General features: G+C 41.5%; 1 protein-coding gene across 3 annotated transcripts; it reads right to left on the reverse strand.

Moving 5' to 3' along the window:
• Positions 1-647: 647 nt before the first annotated feature.
• Positions 648-20,916, reverse strand: LOC100372599 (bestrophin-4-like). Of its 3 annotated transcripts, none has more exons than XM_085492814.1 (10): positions 20,802-20,916; positions 8,692-8,971; positions 8,082-8,373; positions 7,272-7,423; positions 6,631-6,708; positions 3,964-4,101; positions 3,202-3,282; positions 2,357-2,517; positions 1,879-2,200; positions 648-1,757 (listed from the first exon to the last, which is right to left on the reverse strand). In XM_085492814.1, exons 2-10 carry the CDS (start codon positions 8,881-8,883, stop codon positions 1,698-1,700), a joined length of 1,476 nt encoding a protein of 491 aa, XP_085348940.1. In that variant the 5' UTR covers positions 8,884-8,971; positions 20,802-20,916; the 3' UTR covers positions 648-1,697. The 3 variants fall into 3 exon arrangements, with proteins under 3 accessions (XP_085348940.1, XP_085348941.1, XP_006825639.2); XM_085492815.1 differs by having other exon boundaries at positions 20,797-20,897; XM_006825576.3 differs by lacking the exon at positions 20,802-20,916 and adding an exon at positions 10,952-11,206.
• Between the last annotated feature and the right edge of the window lie 674 nt (positions 20,917-21,590).

Raw genomic sequence — 21,590 nt, forward strand, 5'->3', positions numbered from 1 at the left:
AGCTTTCAGTCTCGCTGTCTGCCTTGTCTCCATAGCCTACAGACAAATACTGTCATTTTGTATCTAATATTCCATACTATTATATCATCTTTGGTAAATTACTATAATAAATAAATTAATTTTCTCATATATACCCGGTCTTCCTGAAAGTGTACTTGTTAACAAACAAATTAGAAAGTTTGTATTATAAACTAATTATTTAATAATATTATGCCTGTCGAAATTAATTAGGTTGGGCACAGCACTGTGACTTAAGAGTTAGTGGTTTTTACTAAATCATTACTGTCGGAACCACAATCGAACTGCGGAAACCAAAAAGAGATACGTTATGTACTTAAGTTAATTATTATTGAGTTAGTTGATTGGCTATTCAGTAACAAGTTACGTAAGCCCAAACTTCCGGCCACACTGTATGTATACTTTCAACACACGCTTTATTCGGCAGTAGCTGTATAGTATTCGTGTAGTCTATATCGTATAATAAAGTCTCTTTCCTTGACTGAATCGATCGTCTCCTTTATCCTGTAATTTCGATTCCCACATTTTTTGGTGTTTCCTTGACTGAATCGATCGTCTCCTTTATCCTGTAATTTCGATTCCCACAATTACTATATCTTATCGAACACCAATATTACACAACATAGCGCTATATTAGAAAACAACTTTATTGAAAAAAATGATGACATCTTTATTCCAGTTTGCAAGTTCAAAACACTGTCAATCTGAATCAATATCTGTTAATGTTATGGCAAGCGTTAATAATATTATATGTTTAATTTAAAACGTCTTGGCAAATGTACAAAGTATATTATACACGGACGGCAAAAGTGTTTTGAAAAATTCTGTAAATTGTTATCCAATAAACAAATGTTAATCTTACTGCACTTCATTTGTTTACTATCTTATATTAGTGCTCCACCAGCATGGAATGATTTATCCACTCAATTCAACACAGATGGAAATAGTTCTTCTCAACCATTTCATTCCCCGACCTGCGTTATTAGCTTGGACACAACTAAGATCAAGTAAAATTTATTTACCGAAAATCATACTAGTACTTTTATATAGATAACGTTATATTTTTATAGCATATACCATTTGGAAATATTAGTACGCCCCGAGTTCCGAGTCGCAGTTAGAAATTCGTGCAGATTTGTTGACAGAACTAGCTGCATGCCTGAAAATGTCTTTCCCCAAATCATTTACAATTATAGATGGTTTGGAATGGTAGATTTTACATCGGAGATAAGCCTTCTACTTTTCTGGAATATAAAGTAACCCTTCACCCCATGACATAACCCCTCCCCCACTACACCCCACCCCATGATAAAATAAACCGTACCACGTACCACGTACCATGTATTACTCGCGAAATTACAGCGAAGCGATTTTAACAAAATATAAAGACAAAATTGAAAATTAAAATTGTAAACCCATCCATATTTAACGTTGATTAATATACCGAAACAATGGCGAGGGTATTCTTGTTTTTTGTAAGAATGGTTTTCCAGGTTAAAATCATGCAATCATATTATATGTAGATTATATAATGTAACAAACATTCAAATTGAAATTATAGCTAACAATGTATCACGTAGATTGACTTGGATTCTAAGTCATTCTCCAATGACTGTGCTTTTATCTAAATCAATTGTGATTGGTTCTTAGAGAACCATGTTCTATAATCCCGTGTTCAATCATTTGGTTGGGTGATCCAAATGTTCAACTTCTTTAAGTGTGCCTTCTTTGATCCCCAGCTGTAGACAACAGAATAAAAAAGGACTTTGTGAAAAATCCAACGAATATTATACTTTTATAAAACGTGATATCATGTAAGTTACGTCGTTATGTTTGTTGTAAAAGAAATACAAAACTTACACACACACCACAGGGCATCTTCACTTCGACAGTATCATTCGATGGACCCTTCTTACTCAGTCTTAGCTCATATTTTCGTGGCTTGTCATCTATGGACTTGTCTGGTAGTTCTTGCATTGGAATGTCGTCGTCGTTCCCATTGAAACCAGCCTCTCGCTTGGCTGCCCATGTTTGATCGTAATCCGACGACGCGCTAATTTCTGTCTGGGGGTCTACACCAGGGGTCATTTGAAGTGCAACTTTTGCGGCTGAATATTTGTGATTTATATTTTTTGCAAATCCATTCCAGGTGTGTCCTAAAATAAAGTGTTTTGCACTTAACCTGAAAAGGATAAAGTAAGCAATTCACATTACTACATGGCGTAGAACAACAATTAATAAAACAGCTCTATCAGCTAGAATTGCATTATTAATTAACATTGACAACAGCTATACAAGTGATACGTCAAATCATCAATATAATACCACTTCTACTTACAATAAGCCCCCTGGAACTGTAGAACCTAACCATGCCTTGCCCTGGTTATCGGCAGTAGTGGATTTACAGTTGGGCAAGCAGAAATCGGGAGTAACCCAATATTTGTCTTTTTCCAGTTCCGGCACCATGTCGTAGCAGTCGTCGACGATAAGCAGGCCAATCTAGAATTGTAGCATGTGGAGACAATACAATGTAATCGCGTATGATGCTGGCAATAATAACAATAATAGGTCAGGTTTTGGAAATTAGATAAAAACATACGAGTGTGTACGCGTGTGAGATTGTAATTTAAAGCGCGGTGGTCTTCGCGCAGCGCGTGTTCGAATTTCATGTAAATAAACAATGTATTTTACACGCGTTGTATACGTCACTATGAGTCCCTTATCGAACAGGACGCGGCACGACGACTGCCGCCCTTTAACGTTGATATTCACCATTCAATCCAACAATCTGTGTGCTTTCAGATGTATGCATAGTCTCTTCTACAACGCCGGAGACAAACGTCAATAAATACACACTCATGCACAATTATTATTGACTGTAAATTGAAAATAACGTCAAAATAAATAGTGCCAATCGTCGGGATATAACGTGATTATCCGCATGTAGTTTTAAAACTGGCAAATAAATTAAATAATCAATATGACTCTACAATACATTGCATCTTAGAAATTGTAAGTTCTATTATGAGGTTATGACGAGTATACCTCAGAGTATGTACGAAGGCAGTACAGTGATCGTATTGACTAACCCGTAGTAAAGTTTTATGTGATCCCGTGCTGCCTGAATATGACTGGGTGGTAGACATTGACCTAAGAATTGAGAAATGGAAACTGAGGACTAACCTGATAAGTACGGTCAAGTATATAATTAATTTCAAAATCGTCATCGTCATCTCCATATGGGTTTATAATGACTTCCGCAACCTGTGGAAGTGCGAAACAATCGAAAACTTATTCCAAAACACGGTTTTGCTTATCGTGCTGTGGATGGTTGAAAAATGATGCTGGGTGCGGTTTTATTTGTTAATATCACGACAGGAGCTGTATGTTCAACATTTATTAAATAACCTCCCAGTTAAGGCATGTGTAATTAAAGGCTTGTTTTAATTGACAAGACATTCTCTTAAAAAAAAAACAAATAATTCCTCATTTTATCACATATGGCATAGTTTACAAATACGCAAAATTAAAAAAAAAATAACATATGTTCAGATAGGTTTCAGACTAACGTGGGTGATGACGAGCATTAAAACATATTTTTCGTTTCTAATAATGCAGTAATGACTCGAAGTCTCACAAATCATAATCCGTGTCTCTCACAACTACATCATTTCTCCAGAATACATCAGTGTAAATTCCCAGTTAGAATTCATGTATCAAACAACTAAACCGTTTATCCGGAATACACCAATGTAAATCCATTATCAGAACTCGTGTATCACACAACTACGCAATGAAATACACCTGTCCCCAATCATAATCCGTTTCTTACACAGCTACACTGTTTATCCATAAGATACCAATGTAAGTCTCCAATTAGAACTCCAATTAGAGATATATTTCACACAAATATATCTTATATCCCGAAGATGCACCATTACCTACCTTCAACCAGCCAAAGTAAAACAGAAATTCAAACACCAGTATAATCGGAAAGTAGAGATCAACCTCGGTTGACGACTCCAGAAACTGTGAGGAAAATAGCTTTGCTAAGAAGAATGTATACGTCGCTATAGTGACGACCTGGATAACCAATCGATGAAAAAGAATGTTGAATAGTCAGTGGTGTTCAATGTACGAATTTGTCGTTAATGGCAGCATAATCGTTATCGGACCCAGCCGTACACGCACATCAGTGAGTGCCGATTTTAACACGTTATCAAACGCAGTAAATGACACGGTATACTAACTTAAAGTGTAACTGAATTGGGCTAATTGACTTTTTTGTGTGCAAAATTTATTTATGAACAACATTATGAAAAAAAATCAAGTGAAAAGGGTATATAAATTGGGTAAACAGTCAATGATATTCCATAACCGGGCCACGCCCCCCTCTCCTGTCACCTTCGAGTTTTTTCGGCATTACGAGTGTTGCCGAAATGGCGCCACCAACGGGACCATAAAGCAGGATATTGCCAGCAGACAAGATTGTTTACCATTTTCCATACGCAAGCGTTTAGTAAACCAGCATACAGTATGCAGTACAGTTCTCGCGAAAGCTTTGGCTTTTGTGGCATCATTGTCGCCTACGCACGGCTTCATTGTCGCCTCAGCATCGCATCATTGTGGCATCAGCTCCGCGTCATTGAAAATTGAAGCTGTGCTCGCCTCGCTTATTTTGTGGTAGCTGTGGAATCATAGCCCTATGTTGCCGACCGCATTATTTACGTGACTGACTCTGGCCGGCCCGTACAACAACAAAATTAAAAAAAAGACGTCCAAATGAAATTGTTAGGGCGAAATTCGATTGTAGTTCGCACCAAAGAGCTACGGAACCGCAGCTAATTTTGTGGAATCATCGTGGCCTCAGCTTCGCAGTCTCATGGCATCAACATGGCATCAGCTTCAAAGTATTGTGACATGAGTAAAATGACATTTTACTAAAAAGATATCTTGTTGAATTATTTTAGTGTTGCGAGTATTGGGCACCAAAAACTTTGTGAAGTACATTACAATCGGCAAGGTGTCGAGTGTCGTATTGACTGCAAGGAAAATTGTGATAAATTTAAATCACAGGATGAAATCGTCGTTCGGATACAACAAAATTTGCTATATACGAAATGAAACTGTTTTTGTTATAAAATTACCTTTTTTTTAGCTCATTTTATTTTCTGGTAAGAGAACCGATCCCATGGCCGGACTACTAATACATGCACAACACACGTACGCCGCCTGGTGCGTAGGCGTTGTCGCCAGCCATCTTGATACAAAGTTCCAAAACAAGTGCGTACATTTCTAACTATGATTGGATGGTTGTGATGGCGTCGGTCTGGTAAAATTTGACATCCAATTTTCAAAATTAAGTCACGATCAGTGACCTGAGCTCGATCTATACGTACTTTAAAAGTATTCTCACAAAAAATATTTTCAAATAAAAACCACATGCCCTGTAAAAAATCGAATAGCACTTGACATGCAGAAATAATGTATCGGTCTTCAGAAAAAAACGTGTCCATTTAGTTGTAGCCGTAAATATTTGGTGACCAGCCGATGAACAATTTGAAAATCATGATTCACACGGAAGTCCTTCGATACTGAAAATCGTCGACCTCAGTCTGGTTTACCTTATTTACCAACTTGCAAAACTGATTTGTATCTCAGCCCTGTTTTTTCTTTCTTTTTTTTTTGAACTGAGGTCAAATCCCATCCGTTTGTCAAAATATGCCGATGTTTTTCAGTGAATAATTGTGAAGCCTGTCAGGTCTCTTGGCTGACACTTTTTTTTATTACAAACCTACCCCTTGGAAGCTTAAAAATTATGACCGCATGGATTCACATCATCTGTGGGGAGTGTGGATAATATGAAAAAAAAATAATCAAAAATATGACCCCCCCCCTCGGAATTAAATCATCTGTAGGGGTGTGGATATAGAAAAACAAATAGTCAAAAAATGACACCTCTCGGAATTGTACCATCCATCTTTTTTGTAAAAATATGACCCCTCGGATTTAAACCATCCGTAGGGGGGGTGGACAAAAACTGGAATGACCCTACACCCACATGACCCACATCGCATACTTTTCTCGCAGGTTCAAACCTGTATGGGCCACTTTGTCCCTGGCACTCTAAAACAAAATCGTGACATCTCTCGTTGTCATCATATTCCTCGATCTCACAACTCTCGTCAGACGATGATAAGATAGATTCCGTGTCGCTTCCGAGCACTGCATGCGTATAGCGGCCATTGTGAAACGGTGACAAGTTCCCCCCGTGACGTCACAAATCACCCTTGCATGCTAATTAGGTTCTCTAGCTGAAGCCTCGTTCTGAGTCGGCCAAGAAATTGGACGTGGGCGTTTCCTTATCCAGAACATTATTATTGATCGTTTATTTAATTTATGTACATTTTTCACTTGATTTTTTTTCATAATGTTGTTTATAAATAATTTTTGCACACAAAAAAAGTCAATTGTCCCAATTCAGTTACACTTTAAGTGTATAAGAAAATTGCACAGTTGTCCAATTATAATCCATCATTGTACCACGTGATTACATATCGGCCAATGAGATTCCCGATTGTCAAAAGCAGTAAAATGACATAGTATACTAACCTGAGTGTAGACTAATGGTATACTTATCCAATCATAATCCATCATTGCACCACATGCCTGACGATGGGCTTGAATTTCCTGAAACAAGAATGCAAGTTATACATTAAACGTCAATCGATGTCCAACTCATTGTAACCGTGTTCAGACTTTCACTTGAACTTTTAAAAACAGGAATATATACAAATATTGTTACAGCACACGCCGTCTTCAGGTTCAGGACATTGCACATAGAAACCAGCGTTTCTGAATGTGTTTGCACTTCGGCGATAAGCATATATTACCACTAATCTTGGCTGATAGTAACCATTTTACTTTCATTGGTACATACAAATACATTAAATTGTCGTAAAAAAATTCCAACTCACTACTGGATTTTTTTTAATTACCATCAAAATAAATCCTGCCATAAGTTTTTGGGGAAAATGACCAAATGTGTGAGCAAACTATGTTTGGCCAACAAACAAACATTCATTTGTAGAGTTTTACCAAATGAAGGCATGCACTAATGAGATGGTTCAATAATAAAATAAACAACTTTTTAGAAACATCAATGGATTTTCCAAAAATAATTCGAATGCTGTTATATCACAAAAAATTAAATTTATATTTAAATATTTCAAAACCCTGTGAACCCGTATTACCTTCAGCAACAAGTCAGCCATTTCACCATCCACCTTACCGTCTGCTTTCAGCCTGCCTACCAAATTACAGCACCATGATATCGGCAGCCACCATTTTACATGAGGGGTGGGCATGTGCTCGTACGTCTTTCGCTCGCTCTCAGTCATCAGTCCTGTGTAAAAACGCGATACATTATCACACTGCTATCGTCCCACATAGTACGAGATTTTAAAATGACGACCTGTGTATGATGGCTGATGACAAACACGCTGTGCTCGTTCTCACGGTAAATTGAAAATTTGTGCAGTTTTATTTTTTTGTACCACACCAACAAAATATATGTTTAGTGTTAACATTTATTAAATAATTAATTTGAATCCACGCATTACATGTTTTTTTGTATCGACAAAATCACCCTCTGTAACAAAAAAATATTAAAAAATGACCTCGGAATACGCAATAAACATTTCTCCATTCTTACGCTTGTGGCGCACTTCACGGGCACGCGAAATTTGTATAATTGTGAACACAATCACGTGGATAATTACATTTTTGTGATTTTTAAACCTGGTTTCATATTTATATACATTTTCTGTGCTTGTTTGAAACGGCAAGACGCCGTTTATTCGCCGATTCTGCGACGTTCATTGAATCAAACGAATCACAATTAGTCACCACTAGAGGGCGTTTAAAGAACCATCATTCCGACTTCAGACGGAACAATAACGGGTACATGTATTGTGCGGGACGACCTTTGAAAACTAAATAACAATACCTCATGGCGCTTATATAACACAAATGATACGAGGTCACCCGGGAACGAAACTCACCAGCCTTCACTAGATGAAGACACGTTGGAAAACGTTTCAAGACGGGAGGTGACACAGACGTAAATACTATGGTCGACGTCAAGGTGATCCACCTTACAAGAGACCGACGCTGCATCCGCGTGACGTCATCATTGCCCCGGATGTAGGTGGCAAATATTTGACTTATACCATCGATATAGGGAATTGCGCTGTACATATTCCACCAGCGAGCCGCGACAAGTGCCACGTAGAATCCCATGAGGAAACTGAGAGGAATAACGTCAAGGAAAATGTCACTGAAAAACCCGCACACCTGTAATAAAATGAACAACACTATGTTGTGAGTTATAACGAGAAATACTCAAAGAAGCTGTTTTACGTCATAGTTTGGAGTTACGTAATCATGCCCGACTTTTAGTTTAAAAAATAGTCTGAAATAATGGTGACTTCGGTGTTTTGGGTTCATTTCATTAATTCGTTTTCCGGCGTCATTTCTCAGACATGTCTTGACCGGTTTTGTTCAAGTTGGACCAAAGACAAGACATTGTGCGCCGGTAATGGGAACACGTAAAAAATACTTTTACGCCATACTTCAAGCGCATAGCCAATCGAAATTTATTATTTTACTCACCTCTTCAAAAAGTGTTCGTTGGTAGGCATTCAGTGCAAATCGATAAGTGAACGACAATGCGAAGTAAAACATGAGATAGATGAATAATTCCACATACACCAATTTATAAATACTTCCTCTCCATCTGAATAACAGTCGTGGGAACGTCAGGACACCTGCCCGAGACGTGCTGAGCGAGTAACTCACAGTCATAGTGGGTTTCTGTCTCACAGCGGTAATACGACGATATATGAACAATTGTTGTTGAAAACTTAATTATGACCGTCCATCAGAAAACAAACTGAGATAACAAAAAATAAAGACTAAATATTAATACCGCTATAGAATTTTCAAAATATCAACCAACCATATTAGCGTAACACGATATAGTATATTTATAGTATAAGTTAGCATTGATGATTTTGATTAGACGTTCACTAACCCGTCAACAAGGAACTCCCCCCCCCCCTACAGAATGCAGAGAATTTCTCAGATCAGGACGCAAATGTTGTTCTCGAGCAAGAGATAATCAATTGACACACGGACATTGGTTAACACTCATGGATGCGAAATTTATGCGGTTCGTATGCATTTCGCTCAACCACAAACATTTATTTTGAGAGTGAGTTACCAACGTTCGAAAATATTCACGTTTGTTATTTTTTAATACTTGAAAATATAGCCTAAATCTCATCAGTAGGGTACAACTAACGCAGCTCACGCTTCCTACTGGTGGATGAACAAACCAACGCTTGGCAAGAGATATAATACCAATATTGAACCTAACTTGTTCGCATAGAAAACATGTATGGAGTTTTGCCAAAAATAAAGCACTGTAATGGACACTATCTTGAATAATGTCTGAGAAAATCTTTATTTCAGAGAAGAGTGTCTTTCTGTGTGTGTAGATTTATTCCAAAATAAACACATCATTAAAAAAACGTTGTATTGCAACAGATTTCGTTTGATTATTGTCAGGTAGTGTGCAGTGACCCGTTGTGCACTGCCCGCTTCGTGAGCACTCCTTTCATCGCTACGGGCGGCGTTACACAAACAACACGATTCAGTGAAATAAACCTGAACACAAAACTACATAAAATAACTTACTGTATATACGGGACTGTTTTAGATGACACAAGTGAAATAAAAAACTAAACAGTCGAAAACTTATATATCATATAATACAACAACGAATGACGTTGATAGAGTTTCATAAGATACAATTACGAAAGACTACACAATCAGAATAGTCTGTTTGAACTACATTATTTACACCAACACCAACTACGTCATGCTGACCTCACAAGTCACATGATAATAGTGTGAACTTTGTAACTAGTAACCTCAGCATGCTGCCAGTATTCACATTTAATTTAAATGCATTTTCATAATATGATATCAAATGTAATTGGAATGCGGGTCACACTATGGCATATACATCTCATATTATACACACAAAACGACTTCATTAGCATACTCACGTTCTGGTGGCGGTTGTCATGGTTTCACTATTATTGTCTTAATTTTAGTTTTTTGTCTATGCTATTATTCCATACGTTTCCTGAGTAAGGTTGGGTACTTAATAATTCATTGTCGAGGTCAAATTATGTGAGACTGTACCCCGGGTAAGGTTTGACACTTAACAATTCATTGTCGAGGTCAAATTATGTGAGACTGTACACTGGGTAAGGTTTGACACTTAACAATTCATTGTCGAGGTCAAATTATGTGAGACTGTACCCTGGGTAAGGTTTGAAACTTAACAATTTATTGTCGAGGCCAAATCATCATATACGTCACCTATTGTACCAACTAGGAAAATGTACTACGGTCAGTGTATGTGAATAACATACTAATACCATGGCAGTTGTTGACATTGAGTTAAATGTTCAGACACCGTATATAGACAGTTTAAATGTTCTATGTTGTATTTACTAGACTCTAATATCAAACGCTCGATGAATGTTAATGATCTAATGATACTGAATGTTCATTTGTATCAGGATGTCTGGGCACAGATGTGATCTGAATCGGACCACTTTTACCCGATAAACATAAAACAAATTCACGTAAAAAACGGAAGTGTTTAATTGTTCCCAGAAAAATACTATCTCACTGTTTGTTGCGATGAATGACAGACTAAAATCATGGAGCTAATGTTGTAATTATGGCTAATCGTTTTGTTGAACGCTTGTAGCTAATCAGTGACGTAATGACATGCAGGAAATAAACATGAACAATGATTATCCAGACTTTAACGACAACAGGAAATATTGCATACCTGTGCAAGTGTTTCTAAGTCTGTCTAGAACCAGTGGAAATAAAGCTACGACGCATTGAAGTCAGTGACTACATGTCCGAATAGTCAATCACAACCTCAGAATATCGACCATAGTTTTACGTAAAGTCTGTTTTGTAGTGTATTTCTATATAACGAGACAAACACTGGCAAACGTACGCGTACTCCAGGTAAGGTCAGACAGTTCGGGTCCCCTTCACTGAATGCATAAGGTGAAACTTCAGGTCATGCTATTAACTCGTTTGTGATAGGCGTCGTCTACGACACTGGTGCTGACAAAGCAGTCGTTGATTGGGTCCCATGTGACGCATGCAGCGTGTACCCTGTGTGTTTACACGAAATTCAAACGTGCACTGAGGGGACAAACCACACATGTCTCTGGGTATAAACGTGTACTGAGGGGACAAACCACACAGTCAGTGTACATGTCTCTGGGTGTAAACGTGCACTGAGGGGACAAATCACACAGTCAGTGTACATGTCTCTGGGTGTAAACGTGCACTGAGGGGACAAACCACACAGTCAATGTACATGTCTCTGTGTGTAAACGTGCACTGAGGGGACAAACCACACAGTCAATGTACATGTCTCTGTGTGTAAACGTGTACTGAGGGGACAAACCACACAGTCAGTGTACATGTCTCTGGGTATGAACGTGCACTGAGGGGACAAACCACACAGTCAGTGTACATGTCTCTGGGTGTAAACGTGCACTGAGGGGACACACCACACAGTCAATGTACATGTCTCTGGGTATGAACGTGCACTGAGGGGACAAACCACACAGTCAATGTACATGTCTCTGTGTGTAAACGTGCACTGAGGGGACAAACCACACAGTCAATATACATGTCTCTGTGTGTAAACGTGTACTGAGGGGACAAACCACACAGTCAGTGTACATGTCTCTGGGTATGAACGTGCACTGAGGGGACAAACCACACAGTCAATGTACATGTCTCTGTGTGTAAACGTGTACTGAGGGGACAAACCACACAGTCAGTGTACATGTCTCTGGGTGTAAACGTGTACTGAGGGGACAAACCACACAGTCAGTGTACATGTCTCTGTGTGTAAACGTGTACTGAGGGGACAAACCACACAGTCAGTGTACATGTCTCTGTGTGTAAACGTGTACTGAGGGGACAAACCACACAGTCAGTGTACATGTCTCTGTGTGTAAACGTGTACTGAGGGGACAAACCACACAGTCAATGTACATGTCTCTGTGTGTAAACGTGTACTGAGGGGACAAACCACACAGTCAGTGTACATGTCTCTGGGTGTAAACGTGTACTGAGGGGACAAACCACACAGTCAATGTACATGTCTCTGTGTGTAAACGTGTACTGAGGGGACAAACCACACAGTCAGTGTACATGTCTCTGGGTGTAAACGTGTACTGAGGGGACAAACCACACAGTCAATATACATGTCTCTGTGTGTAAACGTGCACTGAGGGGACAAACCACACAGTCAGTGTACATGTCTCTGGGTATGAACGTGCACTGAGGGGACAAACCACACAGTCAGTGTACATGTCTCTGTGTGTAAACGTGTACTGAGGGGACAAACCACACAGTCAGTGTACATGTCTCTGGGTGTAAACGTGTACTGAGGGGACAAATCACACAGTCAGTGTACATGTCTCTGGGTGTAAACGTGCACTGAGGGGACAAACCACACAGTCAATGTACATGTCTCTGTGTGTAAACGTGTACTGAGGGGACAAACCACACAGTCAGTGTACATGTCTCTGGGTATGAACGTGCACTGAGGGGACAAACCATACAGTCAGTGTACATGTCTCTGGGTGTAAACGTGCACTGAGGGGACAAACCACACAGTCAATGTACATGTCTCTGTGTGTAAACGTGTACTGAGGGGACAAACCACACAGTCAGTGTACATGTCTCTGGGTATGAACGTGCACTGAGGGGACAAATCACACAGTCAGTGTACATGTCTCTGGGTGTAAACGTGCACTGAGGGGACAAACCACACAGTCAATGTACATGTCTCTGTGTGTAAACGTGTACTGAGGGGACAAACCACACAGTCAGTGTACATGTCTCTGGGTATGAACGTGCACTGAGGGGACAAACCACACAGTCAGTGTACATGTCTCTGGGTGTAAACGTGCACTGAGGGGACAAACCATACAGTCAATGTACATGTCTCTGTGTGTAAACGTGTACTGAGGGGACAAACCACACAGTCAGTGTACATGTCTCTGGGTGTAAACGTGCACTGAGGGGACAAACCATACAGTCAGTGTACATGTCTCTGGGTGTAAACGTGCACTGAGGGGACAAACCACACAGTCAATATACATGTCTCTGGGTGTAAACGTGCACTGAGGGGACAAACCATACAGTCAATGTACATGTCTCTGTGTGTAAACGTGTACTGAGGGGACAAACCACACAGTCAGTGTACATGTCTCTGGGTGTAAACGTGCACTGAGGGGACAAACCATACAGTCAATGTACATGTCTCTGTGTGTAAACGTATACTGAGGGGACAAACCACACAGTCAGTGTACATGTCTCTGGGTGTAAACGTGCACTGAGGGGACAAACCACACAGTCAGTGTACATGTCTCTGGGTGTAAACGTGTACTGAGGGGACAAACCACACAGTCAGTGTACATGTCTCTGGGTGTAAACGTGTACTGAGGGGACAAACCACACAGTCAGTGTACATGTCTCTGGGTATGAACGTGCACTGAGGGGACAAACCATACAGTCAATGTACATGTCTCTGTGTGTAAACGTGTACTGAGGGGACAAACCACACAGTCCGTGTACATGTCTCTGTGTGTAAACGTGTACTGAGGGGACAAACCACACAGTCAGTGTACATGTCTCTGGGTGTAAACGTGCACTGAGGGGACAAACCACACAGTCCGTGTACATGTCTCTGGGTGTAAACGTGTACTGAGGGGACAAACCACACAGTCAATATACATGTCTCTGGGTGTAAACGTGCACTGAGGGGACAAACCACACAGTCAATATACATGTCTCTGGGTGTAAACGTGCACTGAGGGGACAAACCACACAGTCAATGTACATGTCTCTGGGTGTAAACGTGCACTGAGGGGACAAACCACACAGTCAGTGTACATGTCTCTGGGTGTAAACGTGTACTGAGGGGACAAACCACACAGTCAATATACATGTCTCTGGGTATGAACGTGCACTGAGGGGACAAACCACACAGTCAATGTACATGTCTCTGGGTGTAAACGTGCACTGAGGGGACAAACCACACAGTCAGTGTACATGTCTCTGGGTGTAAACGTGTACTGAGGGGACAAATCACACAGTCAATGTACATGTCTCTGTGTGTAAACGTGTACTGAGGGGACAAACCACACAGTCCGTGTACATGTCTCTGGGTGTAAACGTGTACTGAGGGGACAAACCACACAGTCAGTGTACATGTCTCTGGGTGTAAACGTGCACTGAGGGGACAAACCACACAGTCAGTGTACATGTCTCTGGGTGTAAACGTGTACTGAGGGGACAAATCACACAGTCAATGTACATGTCTCTGTGTGTAAACGTGTACTGAGGGGACAAACCACACAGTCCGTGTACATGTCTCTGTGTGTAAACGTGTACTGAGGGGACAAACCACACAGTCAGTGTACATGTCTCTGGGTGTAAACGTGCACTGAGGGGACAAACCACACAGTCAGTGTACATGTCTCTGGGTGTAAACGTGTACTGAGGGGACAAACCACACAGTCAGTGTACATGTCTCTGGGTGTAAACGTGCACTGAGGGGACAAACCACACAGTCAATGTACATGTCTCTGTGTGTAAACGTGTACTGAGGGGACAAACCACACAGTCAGTGTACATGTCTCTGGGTATGAACGTGCACTGAGGGGACAAACCATACAGTCAATGTACATGTCTCTGTGTGTAAACGTGTACTGAGGGGACAAACCACACAGTCCGTGTACATGTCTCTGTGTGTAAACGTGTACTGAGGGGACAAACCACACAGTCAGTGTACATGTCTCTGGGTGTAAACGTGCACTGAGGGGACAAACCACACAGTCCGTGTACATGTCTCTGGGTGTAAACGTGTACTGAGGGGACAAACCACACAGTCAATATACATGTCTCTGGGTGTAAACGTGCACTGAGGGGACAAACCACACAGTCAATATACATGTCTCTGGGTGTAATCGTGCACTGAGGGGACAAACCACACAGTCAATGTACATGTCTCTGGGTGTAAACGTGCACTGAGGGGACAAACCACACAGTCAGTGTACATGTCTCTGGGTGTAAACGTGTACTGAGGGGACAAACCACACAGTCAATATACATGTCTCTGGGTATGAACGTGCACTGAGGGGACAAACCACACAGTCAATGTACATGTCTCTGGGTGTAAACGTGCACTGAGGGGACAAACCACACAGTCAGTGTACATGTCTCTGGGTGTAAACGTGTACTGAGGGGACAAATCACACAGTCAATGTACATGTCTCTGTGTGTAAACGTGTACTGAGGGGACAAACCACACAGTCTGTGTACATGTCTCTGGGTGTAAACGTGTACTGAGGGGACAAACCACACAGTCAGTGTACATGTCTCTGGGTGTAAACGTGCACTGAGGGGACAAACCACACAGTCAGTGTACATGTCTCTGGGTGTAAACGTGTACTGAGGGGACAAATCACACAGTCAATGTACATGTCTCTGTGTGTAAACGTGTACTGAGGGGACAAACCACACAGTCCGTGTACATGTCTCTGGGTGTAAACGTGTACTGAGGGGACAAACCACACAGTCAGTGTACATGTCTCTGGGTGTAAACGTGCACTGAGGGGACAAACCACACAGTCAATGTACATGTCTCTGGGTATGAACGTGCACTGAGGGGACAAACCATACAGTCAATGTACATGTCTCTGTGTGTAAACATGTACTGAGGGGACAAACCACACAGTCCGTGTACATGTCTCTGTGTGTAAACGTGTACTGAGGGGACAAACCACACAGTCAGTGTACATGTCTCTGGGTGTAAACGTGCACTGAGGGGACAAACCACACAGTCCGTGTACATGTCTCTGGGTGTAAACGTGTACTGAGGGGACAAACCACACAGTCAATATACATGTCTCTGGGTGTAAACGTGCACTGAGGGGACAAACCACACAGTCAATATACATGTCTCTGGGTGTAAACGTGCACTGAGGGGACAAACCACACAGTCAATGTACATGTCTCTGGGTGTAAACGTGCACTGAGGGGACAAACCACACAGTCAGTGTACATGTCTCTGGGTGTAAACGTGTACTGAGGGGACAAACCACACAGTCAATATACATGTCTCTGGGTATGAACGTGCACTGAGGGGACAAACCACACAGTCAATGTACATGTCTCTGGGTGTAAACGTGCACTGAGGGGACAAACCACACAGTCAGTGTACATGTCTCTGGGTGTAAACGTGTACTGAGGGGACAAATCACACAGTCAATGTACATGTCTCTGTGTGTAAACGTGTACTGAGGGGACAAACCACACAGTCCGTGTACATGTCTCTGGGTGTAAACGTGTACTGAGGGGACAAACCACACAGTCAGTGTACATGTCTCTGGGTGTAAACGTGCACTGAGGGGACAAACCACACAGTCAGTGTACATGTCTCTGGGTGTAAACGTGTACTGAGGGGACAAATCACACAGTCAATGTACATGTCTCTGTGTGTAAACGTGTACTGAGGGGACAAACCACACAGTCCGTGTACATGTCTCTGGGTGTAAACGTGTACTGAGGGGACAAACCACACAGTCAGTGTACATGTCTCTGGGTGTAAACGTGCACTGAGGGGACAAACCACACAGTCAATGTACATGTCTCTGGGTGTAAACGTGTACTGAGGGGACAAACCACACAGTCCGTGTACATGTCTCTGGGTGTAAACGTGTACTGAGGGGACAAACCATACAGTCAGTGTACATGTCTCTGGGTGTAAACGTGCACTGAGGGGCCAAACCACACAGTCCGTGTACATGTCTCTGGGTGTAAACGTGCACTGAGGGGACAAACCACACAGTCAATATACATGTCTCTGGGTGTAAACGTGCACTGAGGGGACAAACCACACAGTCAGTGTACATGTCTCTGGGTGTAAACGTGTACTGAGGGGACAAACCATACAGTCAGTGTACATGTCTCTGGGTGTAAACGTGTACTGAGGGGACAAACCATACAGTCAGTGTACATGTCTCTGGGTATGAACGTGCACTGAGGGGACAAACCATACAGTCAGTGTACATGTCTCTGGGTGTAAACGTGCACTGAGGGGCCAAACCACACAGTTAGTGTACATGTCTCTGTGTGTAAACGTGCACTGAGGGGACAAACCACACAGTCAGTGTACATGTCTCTGGGTGTAAACGTGTACTGAGGGGACAAATCACACAGTCAGTGTACATGTCTCTGGGTGTAAACGTGCACTGAGGGGACAAACCATACAGTCAGTGTACATGTCTCTGTGTGTAAACGTGTACTGAGGGGCCAAACCACACAGTCAGTGTACATGTCTCTGGGTGTAAACGTGTACTGAGGGGACAAATCACACAGTCAGTGTACATGTCTCTGTGTGTAAACGTGCACTGAGGGGACAAACCACACAGTCAGTGTACATGTCTCTGGGTGTAAACGTGTACTGAGGGGACAAATCACACAGTCAGTGTACATGTCTCTGTGTGTAAACGTGCACTGAGGGGACAAATCACACAGTCAGTGTACATGTCTCTGGGTGTAAACGTGCACTGAGGGGACAAACCACACAGTCAGTGTACATGTCTCTGGGTGTAAACGTGTACTGAGGGGACAAACCACACAGTCCGTGTACATGTCTCTGGGTATGAACGTGTACTGAGGGGACAAACCACACAGTCAGTGTACATGTCTCTGTGTGTAAACGTGCACTGAGGGGACAAACCACACAGTCAATGTACATGTCTCTGTGTGTAAACGTGTACTGAGGGGACAAACCACACAGTCAGTGTACATGTCTCTGGGTATGAACGTGCACTGAGGGGACAAACCACACAGTCAGTGTACATGTCTCTGGGTGTAAACGTGCACTGAGGGGACAAACCATACAGTCAGTGTACATGTCTCTGGGTGTAAACGTGTACTGAGGGGACAAACCACACAGTCAGTGTACATGTCTCTGGGTGTAAACGTGCACTGAGGGGACAAACCATACAGTCAGTGTACATGTCTCTGGGTGTAAACGTGCACTGAGGGGACAAACCACACAGTCAATGTACATGTCTCTGGGTGTAAACGTGCACTGAGGGGACAAACCACACAGTCAATGTACATGTCTCTGGGTATGAACGTGTACTGAGGGGACAAACCACACAGTCAGTGTACATGTCTCTGGGTGTAAACGTGTACTGAGGGGACAAACCACACAGTTAGTGTACATGTCTCTGTGTGTAAACGTGCACTGAGGGGACAAACCACACAGTCAATGTACATGTCTCTGTGTGTAAACGTGCACTGAGGGGACAAACCACACAGTCAATGTACATGTCTCTGGGTGTAAACGTGCACTGAGGGGACAAACCATACAGTCACTGTACATGTCTCTGGGTGTAAACGTGTACTGAGGGGACAAACCACACAGTCAATGTACATGTCTCTGGGTATAAACGTGCACTGAGGGGCCAAACCACACAGTCCGTGTACATGTCTCTGGGTGTAAACGTGCACTGAGGGGACAAACCACACAGTCAATATACATGTCTCTGGGTGTAAACGTGCACTGAGGGGACAAACCACACAGTCAGTGTACATGTCTCTGGGTGTAAACGTGTACTGAGGGGACAAACCATACAGTCAGTGTACATGTCTCTGGGTGTAAACGTGTACTGAGGGGACAAACCATACAGTCAGTGTACATGTCTCTGGGTGTAAACGTGTACTGAGGGGACAAACCATACAGTCAGTGTACATGTCTCTGGGTGTAAACGTGTACTGAGGGGACAAACCATACAGTCAGTGTACATGTCTCTGGGTGTAAACGTGCACTGAGGGGCCAAACCACACAGTTAGTGTACATGTCTCTGTGTGTAAACGTGCACTGAGGGGACAAACCATACAGTCAGTGTACATGTCTCTGGGTGTAAACGTGCACTGTGGGGACAAACCACACAGTCAATGTACATGTCTCTGTGTGTAAACGTGCACTGAGGGGACAAACCATACAGTCAGTGTACATGTCTCTGTGTGTAAACGTGTACTGAGGGGACAAACCACACAGTCAATGTACATGTCTCTGTGTGTAAACGTGCACTGAGGGGACAAACCACACAGTCAATGTACATGTCTCTGTGTGTAAACGTGTACTGAGGGGACAAACCACACAGTCAATGTACATGTCTCTGTGTGTAAACGTGTACTGAGGGGACAAACCACACAGTCAGTGTACATGTCTCTGTGTGTAAACGTGTACTGAGGGGCCAAACCACACAGTCTGTGTACATGTCTCTGGGTATGAACGTGTACTGAGGGGACAAACCACACAGTCAGTGTACATGTCTCTGGGTGTGAACGTGCACTGAGGGGCCAAACCACACAGTCAGTGTACATGTCTCTGGGTGCATAACGATTCTTATTATGAAACATAACTCGTCTGGATCTCACGTTGGATCCAAAACATTAGATGTAAAATTATGTACCGTACTGGTTTTAAGAAAATATCTCCTATGTGGCGTTTGTGAACTATAGATAGTTTTTTGTAAAATTGTCAATTTGTCGGCGAATGTCCCTTTAAAATAAAGGATATGGAAACATGACCGCCCGGCGTGTCACCGGAGAACGCCGGTGTTCATAGGGTATATCTGAACAATAACTAAAGTATTAGACATGGTGGCGAAAATGCACATACCCGTATGCTTTGCTATAATGCCAATGTCAAGTTCAGGGAATTCACTATTACGGTAATGATATTTTAAAAATAATACATTTATTTATATTTATTTATATTTGTAAAAGTCTATCACATAAGAGGATTGAACGTACCCCGGGTAAGGAGTAATTTAAATAAGGACATTGCGAGTACAATGCGATTTTAAAATTCACTTCCCATGAATGCGAAAGTAAGATATACCCTGAAATTGTGAATTTATATACCAGGTACATACTGTGAGTTTGTGCAGTTTTTAATATTAGGCGCGATAAAGGTGTGTTGTTAAATTCTATATTTACTACGTGCGAAGTTAGAAATGAAATATAGCAATATATAAAAATTATTACACGGCATCACGCTGTTATAGACTATAATATATGAATATTTGTAGCATATGTTCACGGATAAACAGTCTGTATACTGTCATACCCCGTGAATAACAATGAGATTGTTTGATAGAACAGTACAAAAACCTAACACATTTAAAATATTTAACAGAGCGGGTATCCCTTTCAATATGGCGTAATACTGTAATTTTAACGGTAAATAACTTCTAAAAACAATGCCTCAATCGTTGATGTTCAGGTCATCTTCCGCTTGAGAGATCACCGCCATCGGGTAATATTGGGATAATATGCAAAGCCGAACAAAAATACAAGTTCAAAAACAGTGCGATCTGAAACGCTGGCTTCTGAAACATGGCGAGGTATCAATTACATAACCAACAATAGTCAGACAACGAAATAGTACTCGTATACACAAACACGTACGCGTGACATTAAATACTCGTCTAGATCTAATATATGGCACGCATTACGCGAGATTGCGCAGGGAACGAAAAATCACATAGTAGAAAATATCAGTACCTTACCAGTACATGAAATGACGTCGTGTGGTGGTCGTTACGTCTTGTTTACGAGTAACTGGCAGTATTAATGACTACCCGTGACATAAAAGCCACTCCCAATAAACTGAGTGTATTAGCGACAGTGAATGCACATGTACCCTGGGTAACAGTAGTCGATCGGTGAAGGTCGCTTCACTGTCTGGGTAAGGTCGGTCTTATATATAGGCTTTCTGGATTGGTTGGCGGCGGCGTTTGTTATGAATTGAGAATGGTGTTCAATATGGGATCACGACGGCACCTTATAAAACTATGTCTAGTAAAGTCGTAGTACTAAGATGTAACTAAATCAAAGATGTTATGGAATACATCGCGGATAATTTTGTATTTCCCAGAATAGAAAATGATAATATAAAACTCATAATGATATCCGATGTTTGTTAATACTAACTTTCTAATTTTGTTGCGGGTGTCAGCGTGGAAATTAAATATAATATGGAGACAACTAAAACACTGATGCAGGTAGAATCTCTGGTTGCTTTTATTTTGTGTTCACCGTTTTAAGGATACTGGCGTACACGCTAGTTAGAGACATGTACACTGAAATGCAAAAACAGATGACGTAATATTAAAAGCGACCATAGTCTCTACATGCATCAGTATTGTTCAAGAAAGCTAGTAAATACTAGTTTTAACATAAATTAAATTTCTGTAAATAACTTGTTTTGTGACTCAAGCAATTATTAACCCAGACTTACGTAGAACAGAGCACTTTGTGTAAGATACATTTTAATAGACAAATAACAGAAAATGACA

Source organism: Saccoglossus kowalevskii, chromosome 18 (assembly GCF_978046115.1).
Source record: "Saccoglossus kowalevskii chromosome 18, keSacKowa6.1, whole genome shotgun sequence".
In the NCBI taxonomy this organism is placed as follows: Eukaryota; Metazoa; Hemichordata; class Enteropneusta; family Harrimaniidae; genus Saccoglossus; species Saccoglossus kowalevskii.

Excerpts from the sequence above, each read along its gene's own strand:
- LOC100372599 (XM_085492814.1), bottom strand. The coding sequence starts at position 8,883 with ATGACTGTGAGTTACTCGCTCAGCACGTCTCGGGCAGGTGTCCTGACG. Across the intron at positions 8,374-8,691 it reads AACGAACACTTTTTGAAGAG|GTGTGCGGGTTTTTCAGTGA; the intron begins GTGAGTAAAATA and ends ATTTTATTACAG. Across the intron at positions 3,283-3,963 it reads TTTACTTTGGCTGGTTGAAG|GTTGCGGAAGTCATTATAAA; the intron begins GTAGGTAATGGT and ends GCACTTCCACAG.